Here is a 20880-nt window from a genome sequence, read left to right as displayed (position 1 = left end):
ATTTTAATATCATTAAAAAAAAATTAAAAGGTGAGTGTAGTTCCAGCCCCTCCTCTCACACATGTCCGTTGATTTCCTGAGTAGAATTTTGGCTATCGTCCTCAATTTTTTGAGAATGAGAAAACTGGCTACAGTGGTACCACTGTATTTATATTTCCCTCACTGTTTCTGGCCTAGTATTTTGTAATGTGGATACTATTTTGTTTTACAACTCCATAGCTGATCTTTATTTTTAAAATGCCCAAATATTCCCCCTTTAAAATATTACTGTCAATTTATACATGGAATTTAGTGGTTCTGACCCAATCAGACTTTGCTCACATTGGATAACCTCTTATACTGAACACACACTTACAGCCAAGCAGCTCATGGATTTGCTTAAAGAGGAAAGCCTCATGCTGTATGATATTTCTGTAGCGTAATTTTATATTAATACATACCATTTAAAATAGTCATATGCCTTTTTGTATTAATCTTTTTATGTGCTTGGTAGTTTAGGAAAACTGGAGTATACATGTGTATAATATTCATACAAGTTTAATAATAAATATATAAGTGCACAAATGGATCATTCTGTGTGTGGATCAATACCCTTGCTTCTTATTATGATTATGGAGTGAGACGGTTGTCAGAAAAAAATATGTGCAGGTAATTCTGACATTCAGATTTCGGAAAACTCCCATCCCTACTCATTGGTCCATAAATCTAAGGGAATAAGCTTTCACAGATGCCCACTTTCTGACTTTGGCTTATCAGCAGCTGAACTACTACAGAGATGACAGTCCATTCCCTAGGGATTACTGCAAAGAAAAAGCATTAATTTCTAAGTCAAAAATTTCTTTTATCTCAGATTCACAAGATAGATAAACCATGCAATGTTTCAATGATATCCTTACAGAAAGCATATTCTTATAGTATCATAATCACATGGTATAACTGAATGGAAAGAAAACATTATTAAGCACCTATAAATAAAACATTTAAGTAGAGTAGCAGCTCCTGTAATAGTGATACCCAACAACAGACACTGTTATGCACAGTCCACCACCGATGCTTCTCTTCACCTACTAGCACAGTGGCAATAAACTCATTTAGGTCTTTTATATGTCTTCAGCTGCCTTAGTCAGGATGACATTGGTTCCCTACTTTACCATTTCCGTGTATTTTCCAATTGTACACTGCTCAGAAGAAATGAAGGGCATCTACTCTCTCTATGCAAATTTCTGAAATTCAGTCAAAAGCCTTTACATGTTCTTATTTTCCTCTGGCAAATTGGTTGATTAGTGCCTGGACTAGTGACTGATCATCAAAATATTTCCAAGCGAGTTTCTCTTCCACTGGCTCTCTTCCACCTTGCAGCACCTTGTGGTTGCATCCCCTTCACTTAAAAGTCCAATAATCAATAGTTTCAATTTGAACCACAGGGTTAGAATTAAAGTCTCATATTTCATTCTATATTTCACAAGATGTTTGAACTAAATGAAAGTTTAAGGCAAAAATGTTAAACTAAGTTTCTGAAAATGAAAGGATGTAAACTATAAATGTGTTTTAAAAAATAAAAGTTGATAAAGCAAGTGACAAATAGGTAAGATAATAAATAATGGTAGGGGTGTTTGAACAGATCAGATCAATCTTTTTTTATATAGACTCATTTATTGTTATTACAGAATATTCATAAACAATTTTCAATATCTAAAAGGAAACTAAAATTTAACAACATCAATAAACACAAATATAGGAAAACACTGAGTACTTACTCTCATCTAAATGGCATTTTGCGCAAAAATGCACAAATGATTTTAAATTTAAAGCATAAAATTAAAATAATGATGTAAATGGAAAATATACTCTTTAAAAACAGTATATATTTTGACTGGGGGGAAATCATAGTTACAAGATTATTGTCAAAGTACTGTCAAAGCAACAGTGTTTAAATAAAGACAATTAAAACAACAATTTCCTTTGTATTTGTGCTTAGACTTCATTAGTGTATATTTTTAAAGGTACATTTAAGACACAATTGTAAAACAGCTACTATAATTTTTGCTTTTCTGCGGCAGTTAAACTTAAAGTGGCAGCATTTAACTTGATAATTCAGCAGAGAAAGTACATATTACTCTAACTGTCATCATCATCATCACTATCACTAATATGACACACAGTCCATTTTCTGCAGGCCTGTCTTTTCTGCCAGCATGGTAAGAGAAGAAAGAAGCAGAAGTGTTAGTTGAAGCTGGAAAGTTTAATTATTTGTTATTTTTAAAAATGCAAAAAAGAAAGATGAGATGTCACTTTTGAATTTTTAGTATGCAGAAGAATAATTTCAGTTAGTACAAATGTAATCCTATATTAACCACTCACTAAAGTTTATTTTTTCTATAAATATATGCAAATCTCAAAACCTATTGCTCAAAAAACTTTGGCACTTACAAAGCACAGTCAAAGCTGAACCATAGCTATCTGTACTATATAAAATCTACTCTATTTGTGTTTTCTATTTTTAGGCCATATAGATTTTATAAATTAAACTATAAAACAGGAAACCTGTGAGTAAGAGAGCTTTATTTACACTGATCTGCACACAGATTTGCTTAATACCTTGGAATGCATAGATAAGTCTCCACAGGCAGAGGAACTCTGCATATGAAAGTTTCTGTACTCATAAATTGCTGGTATCAGACATTATTCAGTTCCAGAACTACAATGTGTAAATCTGGTTTACAATAACTGCTTGGGTTTACCACAGCTGCTTCATCTTATGGTGGAGCACATGTAAGCACTCCATACATAAGCTGATCAAGCCACCTTGTGAGCCAATTTTACAACACTACATAAATAAATTAAGTACTGTGGGATAGGAGAAGATGGTGAAGTCCACCTCATCATTGGCCAGAATCATACCTGCCAAGTTCCTATCGGAGAAATAAGGGACCGGACCGGAAGTAGCAGACCGGAAGTAGCGCTGCCGCAATTTTGGAACTGGGCAGAGCATGCTCAGAAGCAACTTTTGATGCTGCTTTACCCAGTTCCAAAATGGCCGCCATGCCAGAAGTCGCACTGCAGCCATTTTGGAACCGGGCAGAGCTGCATCAAAAGTCGCTTCTGAGCATGCTCCGTCCAGTTCCAAAATGGCTGCCGCGCCAGAATAAACCGGGGGGAAACCAAAAAAATCTGTTTTTTCAGCTGGGAACAGCTGGAAAAATGCGGGTTTCCCGGGGAATATGGGAGACTTGGCAGCTATGGCCAGAATCCCCTTTGTTTCCCAGACTAAAATGAACAGTCAATTGTAATGATCCTAAATTGCTTCTCCCAGTAAATTGTCAGCAGGAAAGGGGTATCAGGACTGAGCCCAAGTGTCCATTTATCCAGTTCTAATATGTGATCACAACAGACTAAATCTAAGAGTACCGGTATATGTACTACTAGGGATGGTGGTGCCAATACCAGAGTTCCCTTCCTGCCAAAATCGCAGGTGAGTTATAGAATGTATTTCTATGTATGTCTCACTGTAGCCTCAAGTACAGTAAATCTACTTAGGGAAACCTTTATCTGAATAAGGAGTGCCTAAACTATTATAAAATCTATTAATTAAGCAAAAATACACCATTCTGACCAATGCTTGCACAACCACTTTCAAATAGTGGGACATGAACCGAGTGATTGAGGGATGTTCTCCATGCACATGGGGAAGCAGTTGCTCAATTACTTGGGAATATCCTCAAATTCCCATTTTTCACTATGAGGCCACAGATTTAACAATTTTGAACTTTCCAAAACTTTACAAAAAGGATCTGGGAGATGTTCTCAATTCAACTGTTCCAATTTATCAAACAAAGATGGAAAATAGTAACTACACAGTGGCTTGGTTCACACATTATGCTAAACCAGACTTAGCAGGTAGGCATGAGTATGTGGGCTCCCAGAGAGAATCTTGCAGCCAATTTGCTCCTTCCACCAGTAGTCTTTGTTCCTCAACATTTCTATACACTTATTTCTCACAACTAATAGCCACTATCATGTTTCAATTTCATGGTAAAATAAACCTCTTTATTTATTCATTTATCTTTTTAAATTGTTCTAGATAAAAACTAGTCAACAATGGCCAATATTCAAAATACTATGAGTTTTATAGACTATAAAAATAATTTTAAAATAAAATAAAAACCTGTATCGAAATAATATTTCAAATAAAGACTTCTATTAATATATAAATTTTCAAAAAGATGAAGCGCATTTCTTTTCATCTCAATATTTATTCTTTGTTGCATCCCTTCTCATTAAGGCATTTGTGTATGTTATATAGTTAAGGCTTTAGAAAACATTTTTTTAAAAAATGTTGTTGCTTTTCCCCACTACTTTGGATCTGTTATCCTACTTACACCCCCTCACACTGGCCATTTCTCAAATCTCTATTTTTATTCAACAATAAAAAATAGCACCTAGGATACCTAACTTGTACAATATCCAAGATCTCTGCAGTAAAAATCCCACACGCTAGGGTTAAAACGAAGTGAAATTAGCTGCAGTGACTGATTTTTTTGTTTTGTTTTTACATTCCTTCAAACCGAAGACTGCTATTTCAGCGGCCTCTCTAAGCTACATTTCTAATGCATTTTAACTAAAAATTCATATATTGAACTCTAGCAGCTTTCTTAGGTCTATTAAATATATCTGTCTTGCTATCACAGAGAAAATGAGAGGGACAATACAGGCTATTTGGAGCATGCAAAAATGTGCATCTATAGTTCTGTACACAGACACACATGCAACAGATAGAGAGAGAAGGATGCGCCAATAGACTGACTTATTCCCTGTTATTACAAAAGCAGATTATTATTTTCAAAAACTTAAATAAAAAATGTCAAATAATCTTGAAACCAATAGGTAACATGTACTGTTAAAGCAAATTCAAAAAATTGTCTCCACTGACTAACTACTAAAACATTCCTGAATGCATAAATTAGGAATAATTGTTCCTGATACTTTTTTTTTAATGTTTAAGTATGAAAGAGGAGTGTATGTGCATGTAAAAAGTGTATTATATTACGTCTCCTTGAAGATTTAGTTTCTTCACCTGTAACATTTGACTTCCAGCACCGTCTCTTAATCTGTATGGTCGAATGACTCCATCCTCACCAAAGAAGCGGGGAGGACGCAAGCTCATAACATCTTCGGAAGCATTTGTAGCTCTGAGGGGGAGGAAAGTTAAGACCTTTGCATTACAGAAATAGAATAAATATTTTTTATGAATATTCTAAAACGTTTTAATAAATTATAAACATCCATATAAAACAAGGTTAAATAGCTAAGCAATACAAACTACTAGTCAGCTGTGACGGGTTTAACAGAGTAACACTGTCCCTGCTGCAGTGAGATCTCTGCTGCTTGCGCTGGTCAGGCCAGGGGGGAAGGCAGGGGAAAGGGTTGCTATGCCACCTCCATGGCTGGCACAGCAAAAAGGCTCAGGTGAGACCTGTTGCCATCACAAGGTGGCAGCAGGGCCAGCTCAGAATCCAGTGGATCCTTTGCCTCCTCCCCATTTCAGAGGTTTCCACTATCTGCCAGTCTTTGGGTGAGCATGCTGAGCCACTGGCTGAGAGAAGCATTATCCCAACCCACTCCAGCCCAACTGATTGCAACTAAAGATAGATAAGATATTATTTATTCTTCAAAATTGTTTCCTGGGGCCAGTGTTCTTTAGTGATTTGTTAATAAATATATTTGAAGAACACTGGCCCCAGGAAAGAATTTTGAAGAATTGTAAAATGACACACTGCCTTGGATAAATAGAACTATATTATTCTCGGTGTTGGCGTCCGCCCTGTGGAACACCCTCCCATCAATGTCAAGGAAATAAACAACTATCTGACTTTTAGAAGACATCTGAAGGGAGCCTTGTTCAGGGAAGTTTTTAATGTTTGATGTTTTATTCTGTTTTTAAACTGTTGGGAGCCACTCAGAGTGGCCGGGGAAACCCAGGTGGATTAATAATAATAATAATAATAATAATAATAATAATAATAATAATAAGCCATCTCTCTGGGTGGCTCCCAACAGTAGTAGTAGTAGTAGTAGTAAAATTAGGGCTTAGGAGAGACAATGTGACAATGTTTATAGTCTCTATATTATAACCGCTGAAAGTTGAGGACCAATACCCTCTTGACTGAAAATTGGTAATACAGTGGTACCTCTACTTACGAATTTAATGCGTTCCGAACACACATTCGTAAGTTGAAAAAATTTGTAAGTCGAATCCAATAGGAATGCATTGGGAGAAAAAATTCGTAAGTCGAAGCAACCCTATCTAAAAAATCATAAGTAGAAAAAATCCTATCTAAACAGCATCCAAGATGGCGGACGGAGCTCCATTCGTAAGTAGAGGTACCACTGTATACTTTAATAGGAAGTGGCCCCACAAATAAATGTATTTTTACTCAAAAGAAATAACCATTTCAAGGAGAATTCACAGGACTCCAGTCCTGACAGTCAAACAATATGAATGTATTTTAAAAACTATGTTTAGAACTAGCTAATTTCTTTTAAAAGAAAAATCTTGATCAATGCTCATAACGTAGTCTGTGGCAGACAGACTCTCTTCCCCACACTACTTTCCCCACTGAGAGTCTCCTCTCACCCCCTACTCCAGTTTCCACTTACACCAACAACCTTCAGGAAAATAGTAGCTTGGGGAGATATATTAACCAGCAAGGGCACCATTTCTGGAAAATGTATCAATATAAGTAAACAACTAAGGAATAAAAGCGGAATGACGAAACGAAAAAACCACAATGTGTGTGTCAGAGGTTCTTGTGGCTACTCTTGAGTAACGACGCTCCACACCTGCTTGTCTTTAAGGTGTTTTTATTGTGCATTTTATTTATAGTGCAAAGAGTCTGGAAAACATGTTTGCTTAGTCTGAGTCAGAACCTTGCAATGGCTTCTTTCTGTTTCGCGCCCAACGTAACAGCTTGGGAACCCCAAAGCGCCTCCCTCTCGTCCTACGGGGTGCCGTGTGCCTCAATTCAGGCGTCGGGGGGAAGGGCCGTCCTTCTGACTGCTCTCCCGTCATTTCCTCGCCAGCTGCCTCTTTCTCTGCTCGGTGTTGAGGCTCTTTTATGCTGCTAGAGCCTCTTCCCTCCCTCTCTGCTTCCTGTAATCTGATCCGCTACTGGATTTACTGCTCTGAGAGGAACTCGACCTGATGAGGGGGGGCTGTTCCCTATAAGCCCTCCCCCTTACAGTGTGGAAAAACAAAGAACTGTAAAACTAAAATGATGATAAGGTAAATCTAAAGAAAAAAAGGGGGTTCAGAAACTAGTAAAAAATTTACTAGTCAGGAACGCCGGGAGGAACATACTGCCTGCATCTAGACAGGAGGAAAACCTGAGGGAGTCCAGCCTGCTTCCCATAAGTCTTTGCTGCTGTTTAGTGTCTCCCGACAGGGTGAAACCCTTTCCATTGAATATGATGCCCCTCAAACTAAAACTAGCTCCAGTAGGTTCAGGTAGAAAGCACATGGAAGTAAGATCAAACTTAGTAGGTCTCTAAGGTGCTACTGGACAATTTTTTATTTTATTTTATATTTCTAGCTCCAGTAGGTGTATTTCCCTTAGCATGGGTGTACCAAGAGCCAGTGGAGATCTGATTAATCAAACAGTACTTTTCCTTCCTTCCTTCCTAGCAGCAGCAGCATGGAATGCTGGGAAAGAACACTGAGAGCAGGGGGGCCTGAATATCTCTATTATGGGGGAGGCTCTCTCACAACAAAAGAAAATAAAACACACTGGTACAAAATGGTTCATAACAGCAAATTTCGCATAATTCTCTTCGTATGCTATGCTTTTTTTCCCTTTGTAGTTTTTACTGGTATGAACTATGACAATCTGAAGGCACAGTAAGAAAAGATTGGAGTAAGAGGTAAGGGTTGTTGTTTTTTAGTAAAACTTTTTTGAAAAGGCAAAAAGGAATAAAGGAGAGGGAAATACTGTACAGAGAAAAGAAAGAACCTGAGCTCAAAAGACAAATAAATAGTGTACTGTAGAGTAGAAAAAAACACATATGCCTTGGGAAATGACAGGAACTAAAGTGAAGGAGTCCAAAGGGCAGGGCACATGCAACTTAGCTAACCCCAACATGTGCCTGTTTTGGATAAATTACAGAACACAACTGTCTACATGGATGTTTCCTATGCCAAGCTGAGAAACATACAGTAACACACAATTACAATATTTAAAATTATATTATTTCAAGTACTTCTATTCCAAGCTAATAATATGTTAAATATTTAGGGGAAATATTTCAAGCAAAAGTAATACAAGTATTATAAAATGAAATTATCATGGGTGCAACTGCTGATTTTTTAAAAAAGAAGTTGATCTCATTTTATTTAAAGTACCTGTGTTATCAGTGCTGATAATTTTATTAAGGAATGTTTAAATAAAATTACTGATCAAGGGCTGAAATGTGAATAGTATGGCACAGTCACTTTGTGATGGTGGTGATCACAAATAATGGTAATAAATACATTCTTACCTTTTAATTCCCTGAAAGGTGCTGCTAGCCATATCTATTATTCCTCCAGTGGGTCTTGCTACAGCTCCCACTAATCCTTTCCCAACGCCTTTGAAGAAACCTGTTGCTCCTTCTTTCTGGGCTCCTAGAAAACAATGACAGCAGCAAACAACAAAACATGAAATAGAATCACAGAATTGTAGAGTTGGGAAGGACTGTGAGGATCATCCAGCCCAACCCCTTGCAATGCAGGAATATGCAGCCGTCCCATACGGGGATTGAACCTGCAACCTTGGTGTTATCAGCACCACACTCTAACAAATAAATGAACATCTTTTTAAAGAAAGCATCTCTTTATGATTTGCTACAATTAAGGCTGAGGTGTGAGTTATTTCATAAACTTTTCCAGCTTAAAGGAGGGCTGTGGGAGAGGAAGAGTACAGTATAAAAGGTTTCACAAAATGCACGTGTCAGGGAAGGTTCTAGCGGTGAACATTCCCTGACTACCAAACTTGAGAGGCACCAAGGCTCAGACAGCATCCTAGAGCCATTACTGCAATCTGAGACAGACACTCAGGGGGAGGGGGAGGGAGAAGTGTCCAGCGAGGAGATGGCCCGCCCTTTCAAGTTCAAGCCTGAATTGAGAAATTCCAGGGCCTTACCTTCCAAGTTCCGGACTGCAGAATCCGGGACCGGCAGCCATTTCACACCGGAAGTTGCGTCGATGTAACTTCCGGTATCGCTTTGCCTTTCTATGGGCACCCAAAATGGCTGCCGCCGGCTTCGAAAATCGCTTGTGCGCATGTCAGGAAGTGCTCCGACGCAACTTCCGGTGACGCTCCACCCATCTATGGGCACCAAAATGGCCGCCGCCAACACCGGAAGTGACGTCTATGCACTTCCGGACATGCGTACATGCGGCTTTTGAAGCTGGCGGCGGCCATTTTTGGTGCCCATAGAAGGGCAAATCGGAAAGAAAAAAAAAGGCCGCCGGCAGGAGAAAATAACGGAGAAAAACGGGAGACGAAGTGATACGGGGGACCACCGGGAAAAGGTAAGTAAAAAGGGGGTTTTCCCGGGGAAAACGGGAGACTTGGCAGCTATGTCCAGGGCATGTAAACGTAAAGGGAGGAGATTCGGAGTCCCACGGTTGTTATGTTGGGGGAGGAGCAGGCAAGGGGCATTGGGGGAATCTGTGTCAGATTGAGCAGACATGTGTTCTTGAAATTAGAATTGCACTGTATATATCAGGCACAAATAAAAGTCTTAAAGACAGAATGGCTGTGGAACTCGTCTCTCAGCAGTAGCCAGAAACGATCCGTGACAGCATGCCTCCTGCATCACTGAGGATATCTGGATCCAAATCATAGTGCAAACAGTACTTCAGTCTGGCCCTGAAGTTAAAGGAATAAGGGGGAAATATTGTCCCAACAGCAGCAGGGAATGTGGTAAGTGCTGGTAATGGTGGAAAAACTTCACCCCTCTCTGTAAGTTCTCCTAAATATTATCAAAATGCACTCCCATCCAATCACAGCCTGCAAACTGGTAGATAGACAGGAGGCTGTTTTGGCTTAGCGCTAATTAAAATTATGACACACCATTATAACAATTGTAAACACACATTATTTTTTCTTTTTTGCTTCATTTGTCAGCAGCAAGTAAAAAGTAGCTTGTTTGTTTTTCACATAAAGTACATCTCAGCAAATAGCAGCTTTAGGTTCAAATAACACAGTACGAACTTAGAGAACGATCATACCTCTTATTGGCTTTGTTACTATTCCTGTTATTCCACTGACAAAACCCTGTAAGTTAAAACAAAATGGTATCTCAATTTTGTTCTCAAAATGGATTTCTCAGTGTGATTTAAGACTGCAAAGTTGATTATATAATAATAATAATTTATTATTTATAACCCCCCCCCCCAAAAAAAATCTGGCTGGGTTTCCCCAGCCGCTCTGGGTGGCTTCCAGCAAAATATTAAAATACAATAATTCATCAAATATTAAAAGCTTCCCTAAACAGGGCTGCCTTCAGAAGTCTTCTAAAAGTCAGATAGTTGTTTATTTCTTCAAAGGTAGCCCCACATAGAGCGTATTGCGGTAGTCCAAGCAGGAGATAACCAGAGCATGCACCACTCTGGCAAGACAGTCCGTGGGCAGGTAGGGTCTCAGCTGGCGTACCAGATGGAGCTGGTAGACAGCTGCCCTGGACACAGAATTGACCTGTGCCTCCATGGACAGCTGTGAGCCCAAAATGACTCCCTGGCTGCACACCTGGTCCTTCGGAGGCACAGTTACCCCATTCAGGACCAGGGAGTCCTCCATACCCACCTGCCCCTTGACCCCAAAAAACAGTACTTCTGTATTGTCAGGATTCAACCTCAATCTGTTAGCCACCATCCATCCTCCAACCACCTCCAGGCACTCACACAGGACCTTCACCGCCTTCGCTGGTTCTGATTTAAAAGAGGTAGAGCTGGGTATCATCCGCATATTGATGAACACCCAGCCTAAACCCCCTGATGATCTCTCCCAGTGACTTCATGTAGATGTTAAAAAGAATGGGGGAGAGGACAGAACCCTAAGGCACCCCACAGGGGTCTAAACACTCATTTGCCAAAGTACTGGAGCAGGCATAGGCAAACTTTGGCCCTCCAGATATTTTGGAACTACTTCTTCTTTGGCGATCACTCGTAGCCGAGTAAGATTGTCTTCCATAAACAAGATGTTGGGTTTTTGGAAAACGCCTGTGCGTGATTTTGTTTTATGTGTGTAGATCAGTGCACGCTGACCAAAACAGTCTTCACAGTAAGGCTCTGTTCCGATGGCATGAAGTAGTCACAACTTTTTTTCCCATCATCCATAGCTAACAGGACCAGTGGTCAGGGATGATGGGAATTGTAGTCGCAAGACATCTGGAGGGCCAGTGTTTGACTATGCCTGTATTGGACCATAAAGACAATGGAGACTGAATTCATAATATAAACTTTCACTTACTCTAAATCATAGCCAATATTTTCAATCTTACCTTAATGAGAGCATGGATCAATAGCAAATGGTGTGGTGGGGCCAGCTCCCCTGACCTCCTGACTGTTGAGTCACTGCTGTTTGCACCTACACTATTTGCATTACACCAAACTCCCCACTGCTGTGCCTCTTCCCTCTTTTGCAAGGGAGCAGCAGCAATGCTGTCAGAAACCCATTGTGTTCCCTTCTGGTGTGAATGAGAATAAAATTTATGCAGCTTGTGACTGCAACTCTGCTATCTGCCAAAGAACTAATGTTGGAACCATTTAACCTATCAATATTAAAATATGTTATGTGATGTTTCTTACAGATACCAAGCCTTTTCCACCACGAGTGATACCCTCTTTCAGGCCAGTAGGCTGTTTATTCATGGCTTCCCTTCGCTTCTGCTGATAGTCTTCATCCATAGTTATTGCTGCTACTCCTTTAGCCATAGCACCAGTTATTCTTGATGCAGCACCAGCTAATCCACCTATTAGCATAAGAGATTTAATGAAAAATATTCAATGTTTTAAAGAGTAAAACATGCTAAGATTACTTTTGCAGCTTTTACCTAGGTGTAAACAAACTGACTGCTTACCAACAGCACCACCAACTAGGGCTTTAAGACCCAGTGCCATTCCTTCTACAAACTCTTCTGGACCCTGGATAGCCCCCTAAGAAGAAGAAAGACAAATATCTTTAAAATATTTTGATTGATAACCTACTGCCAATTCTTTTCTGCCAAGAAGAATAGAATTGTAGAGTTGGAAGGGATCTCTAGGGTCATCTAATCCAACCCCCTGCAATGCAGGAATCTCAGCGAAAGCATCCAGGGCAGATGGCCATCCAACCTTCCAAGGGAGACTGTTCCACTGTTGAACAGCTCTTACTGTCAGAAAGCTCTTCCTGATGTTTTAATTGAATCTTCCATGTGACAGCCCATCAGATATTTGAAGATGGGTATCATATCAATCTCCTCTTTTCCAGGCTAAACATACCTCTTTCAACCTTCCCCCATACGCCTTGGCTTCCAGACCCTTGATCATCTCAGATGCCCTCTGTGGCACACATTACAGCTTATCCATATTCTTCTTAAATTGTAGTGTCCAAAATTGGACACAGCATTCCAGGTGTGATCTGACCAAGGCAGAATAGAGTGGTACAAATACTTCCCTTGATCTGGACACTTCTGTTGATGCAGCCTAGAATAGCATTAGCTTTGTTTTTGCTACTGTATCACACTGTTGACTCATGCTAAGCTTGTGGTACTCCAAGATCCCTAGCTCCTCACTCCTCAAATATTTATAGAGAGTCCAATTTAGCGGTTTGTTGTTTAGTTAAGTCGTGTACGACTCTTTGTGACCCCATGGACCAGAGCATGTCAGGCACTCCTTTTTTAAAAAATTATTTTTATTAAGATTTTTCAACATATAAACAAGAAAAAAGAGAGAAAAAAGAAACAACATTCTCCTATAACATATATCATCTTCAACCATCCAACTTTAAGAAGGAAAAAGTAAAAAAGAATAATTGACAATAAAAATAAGAATAAAGATCAGCATTCCAATATCCTAATTTCATAGTTGTCTAGGTTTGTCATCGCCTTTCTCCCAAGAAGCAGGTGATTCAATACTGCCCTCTCCACATGGATATAAACTGTTTTCCAGTGGAATTTTTTGAAATCAACCTTCAAGTAGAGTATGTTCAATCTTGCATAAGTGAAAGCATGTCTGTATTTTGGAACTGTTGAATTTTGCAAGTATGGTGTCAATGTGTCAAGGAGACTAGGTGAGAAATAATCATACTATGGACAACATTTCCTTATGGTGGCCAAATTATTTTGTCGTTCAATGTCATATAGGCACTGTCCAATTAAATTCTTTGCTTTGCTGAAGCCCAATGCTAATCATTGTTGTGGTGATAAACCAGAGGAATAAAGCTTTTGGATGACAAATTTTAGTCCAGGTGCTTTCATGACAGTCTTGCAATACTCTAAAGGACATCTACCACAAATTAGTTCCTTCCACAGTTATTAGGCCTTCGAAAAAACTCAGCATCTTTCTACACTTTTGGCAGAATTTTATGTGATGTGGCTGTTGGCTTCCACTGTAAGTATTTACACACTAGTACAGCCTGTCTTAGATTGCCTTGAGGAAAAACTAGGTGGAGAACACACCTGGTAAGGTTCATAGAAGAATGCTTCAACTCCTTCAGACAAGTCTCTTATGAATCCAAATGGATTGCCCAAAACATCCAGTCCAAGAATAAGAACATACATTTGCTTAATAGCCTAAAATGCAAATAAACATGTTATAGAAAATATATATTTAAAACATATAATTTCAATCTACAAATGAATCTACAAATAACTCATTTTTGTGAGTCTGTCTACGCAGCTATTTATTATTATTAATTAAATTTGTATACTACCCTTTAGCCTATGCTCCCAGGGTGGTTCACAACAGAAAAATACAAAACGAGAATACAAAATATATAATAAAATGACTACAAACCCCCAAATCCCTCCCACAAGCACGTTTTAAAATCCATAGAACCATCCAAATGCCTGGTTAAAGAGATTTTTGGGGGCCTGGCTGGCACCTAAAGTTATGTAATGAAGGTGCCAAGCAAAATGGTCAATTCATGTTAGGTTCATGATATACTAACCTGCTTTGAATAATGCATAACTACAGCCCACTGCAGTTGCTCTGTAGTACAAAAGTGGTAGTTGAGCTCAAAGAATGCCAATCTAGAACAAGTAAATTACATTTATAAGGCAAAATAAAATATATACTGTATGTAATATTTTAATTAAAATTAACTGAGTGAATATTCTACTTACTTAAGAACAACATCCTGCACATCTGTGAGTGTGGCCCCAATACTCTTTAACAAGAGGTTTAAGGACTGAACTGGAATTAGCTCCTTGCGTGTCTCTCCCTTGTTGCTATCTTCTGGAGGAGTGCTAAGTGAAAAACTTAAGTGCAACTGAAATGAAAGGGGGGGGGAAAGAAAATATGGAAAACACCAGTAGTATGTGGGATGCTACCTTAGACTTATATCTTACATATAAGTCAGCTTGTTAAGAATGTTTACCTCTGTATTGTACAAAAATATAAACCATAAACTAGTATGGTACAAAGTGTATGACTAGGACTATGGATATGAGGTTTCAAATCCTCATATCCTTGGGGTAAGGATATATATAGCTGGATATATCTCTCACTAGATGTCCTGGGGTGCTTCCATACGAGAGCTGTCGTGCACTTTTGAGGCACTGGTCTTGCAAGATCAGCTGCAGCAATACTAAAACTATTATTATTATTTATTAAATTTGTATGCAGCCCTTCAGATAAAGATCGCAGGGCGATTCGCAACATTAAAATATAAAATGAGAATACAAAATACATAATAAAATAAAAACAAACCAATAACTCCCCTTCCACAAACATATTTAAAAGGCCATAGAATGTTAATCAGCCCAAGGCCTAGTGACAGAAAAATGTTTTCCCCTGGTACCTAAAGACATCTAATGAAGGCACCAGGCGTGCCTCCCTGGGGAGAGCATTCCACAGATGGGAAGCCACCACAGTAAAGGCCTGTTCTTCTGTTGCCACCCTCCACACTTCTCATGGAGGGGGCACACAAAGAAGAGCCTCAGGTGATGATTGCAGGGCGTGGGTTGGTTCATATGGGAAATGGAGGACCTTGAGGTATTGTGGTCCTGAGCCATTTAAAGGCTTTATAGGTTAAAACTAGCACACTGAATTAGGCCTGGAAACTAACTGGCAGCCAGTACAGTCAGGCTAGAATCTGTGTAATATACTCAAACCGACTTGCCTTGGTGAGCAACCTGGCCACTGAATTCTGCTCCAATTGAGGTTTCCAAAGTGTCTTCAGGGGCAGCCCTAATCTAACCCAGAGGTTACCAGACCATAGACAGAAGTTAGGCTACCCTGGCCAGGTAAGAGGCACAGCTGAGCCACCAGTTGAAGCTGATGGAAGGCACTCTGCGTTACCAAGCCCATCCCAAATGACAGCAAAGGATCCAGGAACACCCCCAGGCTGCGTACCCACTCCTTCAGAGGGAGTGTAGCCCCATCAATAGCAGACATCTCCCATCCATCAGGCGGTACAGAACCACCCCCTAACAGTGACTCAGCCTTATGTGGATTGAGCTTTTGTTTGCTGGCTCTCATCCAGTCCTTCACTGAGGCAAGACAATGGTCCAGCACATCCACTGCCTCACCTGCAGATGTAAAGGAGAAGTAGAACTGTGTGCCATCAGCATATTGCCGACATACTCCGAGACTCCATCTAACCCCGCTCAGTGGTTACATGTAGATGGTAAATAGCAAAGGGGATAACATTGAACTCTGAGGAATGTGACATTGAAGGTTCTACAGGACCAAAGAGCATTCCCCAAGCACCATCCACTAGAAACAACCATCCAAGTAGGACTGGAACCACCACAAAGTAGTGCCACCTACCCCTAACTTGGGCAGCCCCTCCAGAAGGATACAATGGTTGATGATATTGAAAGCTACTGAGAAGTCGAGGATAATTAACAGGGACATATTTCCCCTGTTTCCCTCCAGACAAAACTCATCATACAGTGTGACCAAAGCAATTTCTGTGCGAAAACTGGGCTTAAACCCTGACTGAAATGGATCTAGAAAAATCAGTTTCCTCCATGATCTGGTCCATGATCACCTGCTCAAGAACCTTGCTGAAAAAGGGGAGATTGGCAACTGGCTTACTGGCAACTGAATCTAGTTACTTAGACTTTCCGAATCCAAGGAGGATTTCTTAAGGAGTGGTTTTACCAGTGCTTTTTTAAATCACTGATCAACATTTAAACACAATAGCATTTTAACTCTATTTAAATTATAAAGGTAAAAGTGGGTATTACGAACCAATAATCTCAGGCTTAAAGTGAGATCTTGTATTTATTCAGAAGTGAACCCCTTTCAAAACCCCTGTACTATGTGGGTAGGATTGAAGCCTTCTCTAGCCAACCAGCATTAGAATATGAATCAAAGTAGTCTTAAAAGAGCTAGTTTGGCTTAATGTTTAAACATGCTGTAGGGTGCTCAGAGCTTAATTTTTTTTTTGGGGGGGGGAGATGAGGTAAAGGGCTAGAAATTCAAATATACACACAAGAGTCGCTCTGTCAAGGAATCAGAATCTGAGTCCGCTCTGTCCAGACTGTCCCTCCTGTCCTTTTGGGGCACGTCTCCCACAGCAGCAACGGGCATTGACTCCAACTTAAAAAGGGGCAGTGTCTGTAGCAACATGTGCAGCACAGATTCCCAGCCTTCTTCCAGTAGAAGGGTTGTGAATGCATTATTGCTCAAAGGAAGGGCTATGGATGTACAAAAATCACTGCAGTTGGGCTGTTTGTAGGTAGAGTATGAATGGGCTGGAAGCTGTGCTCCATTCTGGGGTTTCATGCATTAATATAATCACCTTAATCTTCACTCTTGTTCATTGGCTGCGTATTTAAATATCCAAACATAACAGTTTTGACATACACATACCTTGATTGGAGAAATATGAAAATATTCATATAGGCTGATTTGTGATGTGTCTGTTGATGATATATTCTTCAATTCCTCGTGTACAGATTCTACATCCTTTTTGAAGAGTTCTATCTGTGAAAATAATAATAATAATAATAATAATAATAATAATAATAATAATATAGTACTTAGAATCATAGAGTTGGAAGAGACCACAAGGGCCATCCAGTCCAACCCCCTGCCAAGCAGGAAACACCACCAAAGCATTCTTGACATATGCCTGCCAAGCCTCTGCTTAAAGACCTCCAAAGAAGGCGACTCCACCACACTCCTTGGTAGCAAATTCCACTGCCGAACAGTTCTTACTGTCAGGAAGTTCTTCCTAACTTGTGCCCCGCCCATTTGGCTGGGTATCCCCAGCCAGTCTGTGCGGCTTCCAACAAGAGATTAAAAATACATTAAAAGACCAGTCATTAAAAACTTCCCTAAACAGGGACTTCTGGTCTGCTGCAGAGGAAATGGTGGCATGCTCTGTGTCATCTGAGTAAAGGACAACACGGTTCTGGCTGATAGGGCTCCGGGGCAAGTGCCAGGGCTAGGCGCCCCCCCCCAAAACCACGGACGAGTGGGGACCCCAGGGGTCCAGCAGAGTGTCAGAGAACTTGCCGGAACCCCGATCTCACTGCTGCCCTACAGCCGAAGCCACATGCTGTCACCATAAGCAGTGGATTTTCCAATTAGAGGTAAAGATCAAATAAAGCTTTAAAGAGTAAGTTAGGTTTAAATTTATTGATTTGGCAAAACAGAAGCAAAAACGGAAGTCAGCTTCTGTTTTCTGTGGACAGGCTCTGCCAGGGGACTTTTTGTGAATGGGAGAAGAGCACAGTAGTAGCAGCTAATAGACTATTTAGCAACTTTGAAATACAAGAGATTTCCCTTCTTTTGGATACATATTGGATACAATTATGTCTGGTTGCTCTTCAATAAAGTAACTTGGAGATACATGTTGACAGTTGGGCAGAGATACAATTTGACAGACTGAGTGATATCTAGCAGAGCAGCAAAAGACTCCTGTTTGAAAAGAGGTTTGGAAATACAGGAATCAAAACTTTAAACCCTGGAACTTGGAGGCACAAACCCAAGCTAGCAGGAGAACTCTCTACCTATTTCGGGGGAAGAATCTCCCAGAAAGCGAAGAGAACCTGGAACAGCTGGAGTTGGGTTGGATCAAAAGTGCTTACTAAAGACTAGGGATTTTATTGCAATACTATCTACCAGTAATTCCCTGACGCTTTTGGAAGCACACCTCTTGAATCTTTAAATCTGGAATTTGGATCATAATATATCATAACATACTGGATTATTAACATTTTGGAGAAGGACAACCGTGACTTCAAAGAATGGGAACTTTTTACAAACTATTTAAAAAGACATAAAAAGGATTTGGACTCCTTGGCAGGATTTGAATAAACATCCACAATTTATTAGTAGAACACATGATAGATAAGGCAATGATAAGTACAATTTTATAACATGAAGAAAACAATATGTACAAACAAACCAGAGAGGGGAGCTGAGGGAAGCCCTTAGAGGGTGGGAGAGGGAGGGACGAGAAATTGTAATTGGCTATTTATTGGCAATTTGTATTGTTTTAAAAATATTTTTTAAATAAAAATATTTAAAAAAACAAAAAACTAAACAGGGCTGCCTTCAGATGTCTTCTAAAAGTAAGATAGTTGTTTATTTCTTTGACATCTGTTGGGATGGCATTCCACAGGGTGGGTGCCACTACTGAGAAGACCCTCTGCCTGGTTCCCTTTAACTTTGCTTCTCACAGTGAGGGAACTGCCAGAAGGCCCTTGGTGGTGGACCTCAGTGTCCGAGCAGAATGATGGGGTGGAGATGCTCCTTCAGGTAAACTAGGCCAATATTAACTTAAAACCTTTCTTAAAGGTAAAATATACACTACCAGTTTTATGGCAAATGGAATATATAGCTATTCTGTTGATTTTAAAGAACCTTCTGGGTTGATGTCAATGTGTAGAAATATTTCATGTTCTATTTCTTATTTGATGACAGTGTTTGACCTTGTTAATATGTCCAATGTAGCACATGTTCCATATTTCTCATTAAGCACCATTTGGTACAAAATATTCAATACAGTATATGAAAAAATTGAGCCCACACATATTATGGTTTGTTGCTTTTTAACTCCATTGAACAACAATTCGTACCTCTTGCTCTTTGGGCACTTCATCTGCAAGTGTAAAGAAATCAGCCAATGCATAAAGAAAACCAAGATCTAATCGGAGATCCATCTCTTGAATTAGGACCTTAAAATACCTGCAAAAGAGTTTAAAACTGTCACATTGCAGCAGCTTTTTTGTTTTTGTTTTGTTTTGTTTTGTTAGTAATGTCTTTGTCTTTAAAATCCACAAGTTCATAAAAATATATAAAAAAATCTAGTAATGAAAGACATTAAAGTACAAACTTATGCACATTTGGGCAGATATTACTTCCACACTGTTCAATGGGGCTTATTCCTAATATGGAGTACACATGATTATAGGCCAAGTGATTTTAAAAAGTTTGATTGGTACTTACCTGGGTTGGGTAACATCCCTTGTCATGTGACAAGGCAGGAGCCAAGAATTCTGGGAAGTGGACTGTCCTATCTCCAGTTTACACCTTCACCAAGCTCGACAGTCACCAGAGTCTCGTGTGAAGGAAAAGTTAGGAAAGCATACAGCAAAGAAGCACCCACTTCCCACAACTAATGAACCTTAAAACTAACAACTGTAATGCAGATATTACTTTGACCCCTTTGTAGTCCATATTAGGGAGAAGCCCAAGTGCATGCATGACACCCTCACAAATCTACGCTTCAGATAAGCACCAATTGTACTAGTGATACCTCGGTTTTTGAACAGCTTAGTTCCCGAACCACTTGGATCTCGAATGCTGCAAACCCAGTAGTGTTCCAGTTTGCGAACTTTCCTTCAAAAGCCAAACGTGCTCCGTTTTGAGTTCTGAGCTTCCGTTTTTACTGTTGCGCTGCTAATTTGCATCCCCCCATTGTAATTCAAGTCTGTCGTTTGCGATTGCAGTGTCCTGAGGTGATATTTGGAGCTTATTATTTGGTAGTTTTGTTTTTGCTTTTTATTTTGCATTTTTTGTTTTTGAGGCTTTTTCAGTTAATTTTTGTGACTGTGTAGAACCCAGTTCAGCTACTGATTGATTGACTGTGTGACTGTGGAAATGGATAAAAGCCCCCCATCCAAACCTATCTATCATCAGTGCAGGTAAGAAAAAATGTAATTTTAATTTTTATCATCTACAATACTATTTTATTTATTTTATAGTGCAGTACATTGATTACTGCTTTCATTGCATGGATCAATGGTATCATTAGATAGTAAAATCCATGTTAAATTGCTGTTTTAGGGGTTGTTTTTAAAAGTGTGGAATGCATTAATCCATTTTGCATTACTTTCTATGAGAAAGTGCGATTTGGTTCTGGAACACTTTGGTTTTGGAGCAGACTTCCGGAATGCATTAAGTTTGAGAACCAGGGCACCACTGTATGTTTATGGTGTCATGCAGGCACTGGGTTGGGATATACCGCAGCTTTCCCAATTAGAGCAAAAACAAACATTAGAGGACTCTACTTCCAACAAAGACCAACAGGTCTATTTTGTAGGGCCTGGTAAAGGTAACAGAAAGTAGCAGAAGTTGCTGCCAATCTAGTGGAGTGCACTATCAGATTAGCTGGAACAGGGCAACTTTAGGGTGCCATAAATTAAACAAACACAAGCCCTAGTCCACCAAGATAGAGTAGC

At 39.6% G+C, this 20880-nt stretch overlaps 1 protein-coding gene across 5 annotated transcripts in view; it reads right to left on the bottom strand.

Moving 5' to 3' along the window:
• Positions 1–20880, bottom strand: part of VPS13A (vacuolar protein sorting 13 homolog A) — a 162437-nt gene that overhangs the window by 9970 nt on the left and 131587 nt on the right. For all 5 annotated transcript variants that reach the window (XM_035100322.3, XM_035100323.3, XM_035100324.3 and 2 more), the window contains 10 exons: positions 19276–19384; positions 17060–17173; positions 14362–14507; positions 14187–14268; positions 13696–13809; positions 12118–12193; positions 11846–12009; positions 10268–10313; positions 8533–8656; positions 5075–5189 (listed from right to left, as the gene is read on the bottom strand). In XM_035100322.3, the coding sequence (XP_034956213.1) occupies positions 5075–5189; positions 8533–8656; positions 10268–10313; positions 11846–12009; positions 12118–12193; positions 13696–13809; positions 14187–14268; positions 14362–14507; positions 17060–17173; positions 19276–19384 (1090 nt within the window). The remainder of the gene's footprint in view (positions 1–5074; positions 5190–8532; positions 8657–10267; positions 10314–11845; positions 12010–12117; positions 12194–13695; positions 13810–14186; positions 14269–14361; positions 14508–17059; positions 17174–19275; positions 19385–20880) is intronic.

The sequence above is a fragment of the Zootoca vivipara genome, chromosome 10 (assembly GCF_965207765.1).
Source record: "Zootoca vivipara chromosome 10, rZooViv2.hap1.1, whole genome shotgun sequence".
Classification (NCBI taxonomy): domain Eukaryota; kingdom Metazoa; phylum Chordata; class Lepidosauria; order Squamata; family Lacertidae; genus Zootoca; species Zootoca vivipara.
This window is presented reverse-complemented; position numbering and strand designations above follow the sequence as displayed.